The 8,733-nt window shown below is 58.4% G+C and overlaps 1 protein-coding gene across 1 annotated transcript; it reads right to left on the bottom strand.

Annotated features, from left to right (window-relative positions):
- Positions 1-873: 873 nt before the first annotated feature.
- ELF3 (E74 like ETS transcription factor 3) lies at positions 874-5,743 on the bottom strand. Its single transcript, XM_077839223.1, has 7 exons — positions 5,468-5,743; positions 5,019-5,111; positions 4,784-4,909; positions 4,353-4,445; positions 3,299-3,415; positions 2,370-2,565; positions 874-2,085 (listed from the first exon to the last, which is right to left on the bottom strand). The coding sequence occupies exons 1-7, from the start codon at positions 5,562-5,564 to the stop codon at positions 1,974-1,976; spliced, it is 834 nt and encodes a 277-aa protein (XP_077695349.1). The 5' UTR covers positions 5,565-5,743; the 3' UTR covers positions 874-1,973.
- Between the last annotated feature and the right edge of the window lie 2,990 nt (positions 5,744-8,733).

Below are 8,733 nucleotides of genomic sequence, written 5' to 3' on the forward strand. Positions count from 1 at the left end.
AGCAAGCTAGAGCCAGACTACAGCTCCCCCAGCCAGGGAACAAGGGGCAAAGACAGCCAGGGTGACAGCCAGGGCCATGTTGCTTAATCTCAGATACTACAGGGATGGAAGAACCTGAAGAGAAGAGAACGTGGCAGGTGCTTTCAACACCCAGCCCCAGCAACGGCAGGGACCCTGTGTGTGCGTCCGTGCGGGCTGCAGGGTCTGCCTATCCTGCCTACCTAAGCCCTTCCACGGCCCCCTCCCTGCAGAATCTAAGTCCCGAGGAAGCCTTCCCCAGTAGAACCAAGGAGCTCTGGACTTCAGGCAGGGACAGATGGCCCCAGAGCAAATATGGGGGGACAGACATGGGTCCATCAGGAACAGACTCAAGGCCCTCAATCTATTTAGCTTAACCAACAGAAGGTTGAGGGGTGACTTGATCAAAGCCCATAAATACCTACATGGGGAACAAATCTTTGACAATAGGCTCTTCAGTCTAGCAGACAAAGGTCTGACACGACCCAATAGCTGGAAGTTGAAGCTAGACAAATTCCAGCTGGAAATACAGCGTAAATTTTTAAGTGAGGGTAATTAACCCCTGGAACAACTTTACCCAGGGCAGCAGTGGGTTCTCCCACACTGGCCATCTTTAAATCGAGCAAATGTTTCCCAAAAGTCTGTGCTCCAGTTCAGTTAATTAACCATTGGGTTAATGGAGGAGGTCAGACTAGTGAGGGTGACTACAGTCCCTTGCAACCATGGAATCTGTGACACCTCCCCACCCCCCCTCCAGTGAGCAGCCTGGACCCACTTTACCCCCAGTCATTACAGAAGCCCCAAGGAGGAGGCATGCACGCCGCTTGTAAAAAAAGCAACAATTTATTTCTGATATACTCATTATCAAACCAGGAAAAGACCTTGTGTGTCCGCCAGACCCCTCAGCATCAGGACGCACTAATGCCACATTCTGTACAGAGACCGTCAAAGGCCAGAAGAACCTTATTTCAGTCCAGCTGAATACTGAGAACAGTCACTGGTTCGAAGAGGCCAAGTGTTTCCAGGACACTCACAATCACGCAAGAACAAGCTTATTTATGAAAAAATAGATCTCTATATACATTATATACCCTCTGTTTATGTTATATAAATTAGAAGCAGGAGGAGAGCGCCTCATGGGGAAAGGGGATGTTATCACACTGAGGGGATGGGATTTGGGGGGCAAGGAGGCGAATGCCCCAGGAACAAAGAGGGGAAACTCTGCCTGATGCCCCGGCTACAGTCACGGTCCCTCCAGAGCCATCCGAAATTCACAGTTCTCTCCTACTCCCCTTGGGCCAGCGCCGCTCGAAATTCACGAAGCATCTGCTTGGGCCATTCACAGAGCAGCAGGCTACTCATGCCAGCGCACAGCCCGCATGGCTGGCAGCAGCCCCAAGGCGGGCAGCGCAGAGAGGGCATGCTTGGCAAAGACACAGCGCTCAGTGCCCGTTCTCTTCATTCCATCTATGGCACGGGGCGGCCAGTGCCCCTGTAGCTGGCACACCGGTGCATCCCACTTCCCAGACCGTGGCTGACTGCAGCAGTAGCCAGGACTGCCTGCTCTGCTCGGACATTTGAAGTCCCCCGAATTCGATTGTGAAGAACAGAGCACGTCCCTTCCACTCTTCCAGGCTTTGAGAACAGCCAGAGTCACTGTAATTCCACTTGGAAAGAAGAGTCCAGCAATGCAACAATAGAAATAATGGTTTACAATAACCTACTTGAGCCAAAATATCAGCTGTAGTTACCTAGGTGCCGGCGGGTAACCAGCACATACACTTGTGCCCCAGGAAGGCGCTGGAGACTAACACACAGCCCGGGACAGCAGCTTTGGGCTCCAACATGTGACAAAAACTCTTGTCTAGGGAGCACGGTTCAGTGCATTACGCCTTGGGTCTCGCCCCTGGGCCAGACGGCCAGAGCCCGAGTCCTTGTAGGGCTCCCCCGGCTCCTTACTTTCGGTTCAATACTTCCTCCTCCTTCCAGCCACTGGAGTTCTTCCCAAACTTGTAGACCAGCCGTCTCCCGTCAACCCGCTCCAGGATTTCCCGCTTGTAGTAGTACCTGGAAGGGAAGGAGGGGACATCAGCACTGGATGCAAGGCAGCCCAGGGAGCCGGTGTGGAGGCCATCTGGAAAGGGAAGAGCCTGAGGCCGAGGACGCTGAGAGACGGAGGCTGAGAGAGGGCCCCATTACGGGGAGGCTGGGAGAGGAGCTGTCAGGGTAGGGTAGGGAAGCAGAGGAGGCAAAGCATGGAGCTTTGGGTGGAGGTAGGCCCTGGAGCCTTGGAGACAGGCTGGGGCTCCTGCCTCTCTTGGGCAGGACGGGGGCAATCCCCTGAAACCCACCTCATGGCCCGGCTCAGCTTCTCGTAGGTCATGCTGCTGTTCTTCTTCTTCTGCCCCCAGAGCTGAGCCACCGCCTCGGAGCGGAGGAACTTGAAGACGCCCTCGCGTCGGTCCTCCCACTTCATCAGCCCCTCGTTCAGCTCGGGGTGGAGCAGGATGTCCCGGATAAACTCCCACAGGTGAGTCCCTCTCGGGGCTGGAACAGAGAGAGGAGGAACGGACCAGTTCAGTGTGGGGGCTCTGCAGAGCCAGGACCCCACAAACCCAGCAGGCTGGAGGAGGCTCTGCAGAAAGTGCTGGCCAGGGCTGGGAGCTCCATGATAACAGCGGCAGCTCCCTGCACCCTGGGAACAAATCAGCCCTGCACCCAACGGGGCTGCAGAAGGTCCAATAGGCAGCAGAGCCAGTGTTGTTCTCACTCAGGGGGCTGCAGCCCAGACGGGCTAGGCAGCTGTGCCCCACTGAGGCACATGGGCCCCAGCCCCCAGAGGAGACTCTGTGGGTGGTGCAGTTACACAGATCCGGAAGTCCAGTCCATCTCCCCCACGCCCCCAGCCTCATGGTGGCACTCCCTTGCACCCAGCCCACCTACTGGGGCCATGCACTGGGACCAGGGATTGGACCTTAGGAATCACCGGACCATCAGCACCAATCGGAAAGCACTGGGGGCTCCGATTCCCTTGAAATCAATGGCAGTTAGGCACCCAAACCCCTTTGAGGATCAGTGCCTAAAGGCTGCACCGTGCAAGGGGCTGGCCCTCAATGTACTATGGGCTAGGAGCCCCCATCCCTCCTCCCACCTCCCCTCCCCAAACACGGCTGAGACAACTGTCCTGGTCAATTCCAGGGCTGGCCATTAACTTCAGCACCCGGACGAGCCAGGGCATAGCCACCCTGGCCCACAGGAGCCCCCCTGGCCTCTCACGTACAGTGTTTGCTCTTCTTGGTCTCCAGGCAGTCTCTGTTCTCCTTGCTGAATTTCCGGGGCCTGCCCCTTTTCCGCTTCCCATGCTTGACGTCCCCTTTGTCATAGTCGGCAAAGCCATCTGTGCGGGAGGAGGTGGGAAACGTTACTGGGCCTGTCTGGGTTTTATAGCGGGCCCACCCTGCCCCGGGGGGGTCTGAGCAGCCTCAGCTCCTGGCTCCTCCTTCTTTAGAAATACAAGGCGAGAAAGACCATTGTAATTCCCTAGGGACAGGTCCCCTCTGCAGGCTCAGGGAACTGCCAGCCTGCCCGACCTAACCGGCGGTCCCTGTTTAGCCACCCAGCAACAGGGCCCCTTCCCCCATCTCCTACACCTCGGGTTCCCTGGTAGGCCCTGGGGAGAAGGCCTGGACACTGGTTCGAATGGTCGCTATGGACTGTATCCTGCCCTGTTACGCTGAGCATGGCACAGGGATGCAGTCAAAGCTCCCCGCACCAGGGGGTTTCTGACCGCTGCCTATGGCAGCGTGGCACACCTTGGCCAAGTCCCCCACCCTCATCCCAGCCCGCGGCGCTGCTGGCATCCGTCCCATTGCCCATCCCTTTCCGGGTCGCCATGGCACCAAGGTTCTGCCAGCAGCTGCTGGGGCAGAGGGTCTCAAAGGCAGATCGCATCCCCTCCCTAGGCACAAAGCAGGGGCAGAGAAAGGAGCCCAGGCAAAACTCAGAGCCAAAGCCAGGTCTACTTCCTGTCCAGGTTCCATTTCGTTCAGCCCACCAGAGTGCGGGAGATCCAGATAAAAGCTCCTGGGTTTGACCCATCCTGCCTGGATACCTTGGCAATGAGCACCTGAGACGTTTCCGAGGCAGAAAGCTAAGGCAGGCCACCTATAGCAGGGGTCAGTTCTCAGTGCCTCCTCCCCAGCTGAGGGGAACCAACCAAGCTCTCTCCAGTGGAAAGGGGCCTTTCCTTTCCCTCCCTGACCCTGTTTTTTTTCCAGCCTTGCCCTGCCCCAAGCTCATCTCTCTCCCCACCAGTTGGGAAGGAGGCGACTCACCATCAGAGGAGAACAACTTCACTTCTGTCGGGTCGGGATCTATGTCACTTCCACCGGAGTCTTGGGAGTTGGGGCTGTGGGACATCCCGGTCCCTGGAGGGCAAAGCGGATAGGTTGGATTTCCAGTTATTCCCCTCCAGAAACACTTCTAATCAGCAGAAAGCAGTTCTCCCGGCCAGACACACCAAATGCTCCCCAGCAGGTGGTCTGTCCTGGAATGGGTTTTTGGGGAACTCTTGCATGAAACAGGGCAGGGTCTCCAACTAGAACCCAGATGTAGGGCTGTGTCCCCATCCCAGAGAACCACACACGAGACGGGAGCAGACACAGGGCCATCCAGGACTGATGGGAGAGCCTACTGATGGGAGAGCCCACGCCTGCGCCATGGCCAAGGATGCCCTGACGCCGAACGTGAGCGACGAGGACTTTACCTGAGGCAGAGATGTCAGAGCTGCCTGGAGACAAGGCACCGGAAATGTAGCTGAAGTCTGCCTGGAAGAAAGGGTTTGTGGATTTCATCTCCTCCAGGGATTCCTTCGTGTACGAGTTTCCCAGCTCTAGAAACAGTGGAGGAGAGAGCAGGAAAGGGTGAGCCCCATCCAGGTAACGGACATGCACACGGCAGGGGCCTCGAGGGACAAGGTGTGGCCAGGGTGCTTCTCTTACCTGAGGCACTGGAGTCCTGGAAGATCTCTTGGGAAGACATGTCCTCTTTCTCTAGCAGGTCAATGATCCAGGTCAGCTCATCGGAGACCGAGACTGCAGGAGGGGGGCAGATAGGAATTAATTTTATTTGACCAGTCCAAAGGGCAAAGGCACCTCCCCATGCTCATCCCGTGGGCCCCTTCATGGGTTCCAGCTGTTCCCCCTGCTCTTCTGGTACAAGCCCTTCTACACTCCCCAATGTGCCACCCAAACCTCCCTTCTAACCGGAGTCTCAGGAAAGGAATGGGCCTTGCCCCGGGTTATAGGGCAGCAGGGACTGGGGACATGCCAGTTTGGAAGCCCCAGGGAGGTGCCCGTCCCCAGCTCTGGCTGGCTAGGCAGGGCTAGCTCCCTGTGGGCCCTGCTGGCATGCGGCGGAGGAAGATCTGTGCTGGGTCACTGGCACTCACCGATCTCATGGAGGCGGGCGTAGAGCTCGTCCCCGAGTGGCCCGAAAACGAGCCGCAGCTGCTCCGGCGTGCAGTGGCAGAGCATGTAGCCATCCATGTTGCAGCAGGAGAAGTTGATGGCACTGGCGTCGTACTTGTTCTTCTCCACGTGGTAGCTGATCCACTCCAGCACCTGCGCCTTGCTCCAGAAGTACGGGAGCTCGCTGAACCACGCCGGCTTCTCTGTTGGGGAGAAAGGAGCAGGGCTCAGAGGCGCTGCTCACCCCATGGGGCACCCGGCCCTGGCTCTGACTGGCTGGGCAGGGCTCTCGATGAGCCCACATCACAAGGGGTGGAGTTGGCTCTGCTGGGCACAGAGAGTCAGATGGGCGGCGGGGGGGGGGAGGTTATCTTGCTTAGTCACCGTTGTGGCATTGTCATGTGCCCCTGTCGCCTGCTCCTTTATCTCGGATCCTGCCTGACAGCAGGGTCCGAGGGAATGGCCGAGGGCAGCTTCTCAGCTCCCAGCCCAGTCCTTCCCCAAAGGGCACTGCAGACCCACCAGAGGGTATGGGGGACCCCACCCCAATCCCAACGCCCAAGAGTGATCTTCCCCCTTCCACGAGCCCCAGCTGGCCGGTGGCCCATCCGACCCAGTCCCCTGTCTCTGGCAGCAGACTAAACCCTGATGCTGCAGAGGAAGGAAGCTGAACTCCCAACCTGCCCCCATAATGCACCTGGGCAATGGGGCAAACAAACAATAACAATAACACTTTGCACCTTCAAAACATCTTCCATCCAGCCTCCCATGGGACCCACATGTTAATAGGATAAACCTGGCAGGCAACCCTCTAGGGGAGCTATTGAAAGTAGCATTTAGAGAGGGAAACTGAGGCACAGAGAGGAGCAGGGACTTCCCCAGGTCACCCAGTAGCAGAGGTGGGAATAGAACCCAGGTGTCCTAAATCCCAGTCCTGTGTGCTAACTACTAGGCAACCCTATCTCCCTTCTATTCCAGGGGCGGGATTCCATCTGGTGATTAGCTTATGCCCTGACTCATTGTCACTGCAGGTCTCCTGCCTGGCTCTGCCCCATGGCACGCAGGCTCCAGCCCCACCTGTGGTCTCCGCAGGCAGCGCGAGGTTGTCCTCCTTCCCCAGGTGGGCCAGCAGTTCCATGGGGGGCTGAGCCTCCTCCGGCTGGTACATGGCGCTGATGTAGTTCGAGAAGATGTTGCTGATTTCACAGGATCCCGCCATAGAGCTCTCTGCCAAGAGATTGCACCTGTCAGCATGACTCCAGCCAGCGCCGCCTGCGAGATACAGACCTTGCCAAGCTGGCACTTGAACCCTGGGCAGGGTACAGCCTGGGAGCACGGAGCCCGCCCCGCCCTGCCCTGCCCCACGGAGGGGACAGGGTCGCAGCCAGCAGTCTGTGCATCTCCCTGCGTCCCTGGCCCCTTCTGGTGCCTCAGGCCCAGGGTCCGCCGCGATCCGGGGCAGCCGGGATCCGAGCTCAGCCTGCAGATTTCAAGCCGGGGTGAATCGTCACCACATCAAAAAGGCTCAAGCCCTCACTGGACCATTGGAAAGCACCCTGTGTTCTCTGGGCCCTTCGCTGCCCTTCGCTGTAAAAGGGAACAGAGACAGGCTCCCCCAGGGCTGGAGGCTGCGTCCCAAACCGTTTAATGCTGTCGGCCAGCCGCTGACAGAGCACAAGGATGAGAACAAGCCGCTGTCATTCGTTCCAAGGCCTCCTTCCGTCCAGGGTGTAAGTCTGGTAGCACCTGGCCAGGAGGACGGGGCTGCGCAGGGGGGCCCGGGTGGATGGCACTCGGAGTCTCCTGCTTAGCAGGCTCATCGCGCTGCCATCCGCAGAGAGCTGTGGTCTGGCTGCTCCGCCGGGAAAGAGGCCATGTGCAAAATCGGTCGTCACCACTCACCCCATGGCCCCATCTCCCAAAGCGCCCCAGCCCCCGCGCAGCCAGGGGTGCCCGGCCAGCCACACTCGCTCCCTCCCACCGGCTCCCTGGATGCCAGTGTCCTCAGCCCAGTCCTCGAACCCAGCCTTAAATGACCCAGAGCAGTGACCGTCCCACCATCGACACGCCTGCCCGGGCATGAGAGCCGGCGAGCAGGATTGCCGACACTCACCTGGCTCAGCCCAGGGCGGCAGAGGTCTGTGCAGGTGCTTTCTACCCCTAATGCCCAAAGGGCTTGTTTGACCAACAGGTGGCTGGCGAATAAGGAGCAGCTAGCAGAGGGAGCACAAACTCCTCCGCCCTGGGGGACGTGTAACAGACCCTATCGAGCACGGCGCACAAAGGCGTTGGTACCTACCACAGTGCCCCCAGCAGCAGCAGTTAATCCACAGGCAGCGAAGGGAGGGTGTAAATACTCCAGGTGCACCGCTGGCTTCTAACCACTACTCATCTGTGCCTTAGCGCCTACCCCTATAGGCGGCCCCTCCCGGGTATCTCACCTTATATAGCATGTATCTTCGGTAACATGATCTCAGGGCTCTAGGGGAATTCCTAGCCCAAGCATTCAAGCTCCAAGCTTCACCGGATTTGCATAATGGGTGCCACTGGCCCCTTGCCAGTGCTTTCTTGCCGGGAAATCAGGGCTGGCCAGTTTAATGATTGTCAAAGCCCTCGCCCGGCCTGTGCCAGTGTCTCACCCCTCACCGTGTTTTTCTCTCTTTCTAATCTCACGTGTTTGTTTGCTCACAATCGGCTGCCTCCTCCCTGCCAGGAATGGCAGCCATGTAAGGGGCTGGCATGCCAGCCGGGCCTCTCCCTGCCAGGAGTCCAGCATGGGGGGAAGGGGGCAGCTGTGACCAGACAAACCTGTGCTCGGCCCCCACCAACAAGTTGTGGCTCCCATTGGCTGAGCTAAGAACCTCAGCGGCAGCTCCGGATCCCCCAAAAGTCTGGAGTTCGGGTTCAGCCCGGCCCTTGTAAATGACCCCTCTAAAATGGGCACTGCACGGTCTGGAGTGTAACCACGCTGGGCCATTAGAGGAGGGGCCTGTTTGCCACTTGGCCAGCCTGATGCGGGGACAGAGCCTCCGGAGCCAGGACAGCACCACTGGGCGAGACAGGCCCTAAGCCTCCCCCAGCCAGGCCCGGAGCTGGGCTGGGCCCTGGGGGGCAGCTGATTTGACCAGAGAATGGTGTAAATCCGGTGATGGGAAGAGAGGATTTTCCTTATTCTGCTACTTCCAATGTACGCATGGGTTTATTTCTGACCAGCTCTGGCTGGGCTGGGGTCCCTCCTGCCCATTCC

The sequence above is a fragment of the Eretmochelys imbricata genome, chromosome 21, assembly GCF_965152235.1.
Source record: "Eretmochelys imbricata isolate rEreImb1 chromosome 21, rEreImb1.hap1, whole genome shotgun sequence".
Taxonomy (NCBI): Eukaryota; Metazoa; Chordata; order Testudines; family Cheloniidae; genus Eretmochelys; species Eretmochelys imbricata.

Excerpts from the sequence above, each read along its gene's own strand:
- ELF3 (XM_077839223.1), bottom strand. The coding sequence starts at position 5,564 with ATGGATGGCTACATGCTCTGCCACTGCACGCCGGAGCAGCTGCGGCTC. Across the intron at positions 5,112-5,467 it reads CGCCCGCCTCCATGAGATCG|TCTCGGTCTCCGATGAGCTG; the intron begins GTGAGTGCCAGT and ends CCCCTCCTGCAG. Across the intron at positions 2,086-2,369 it reads AAGCTGAGCCGGGCCATGAG|GTACTACTACAAGCGGGAAA; the intron begins GTGGGTTTCAGG and ends CTTCCCTTCCAG.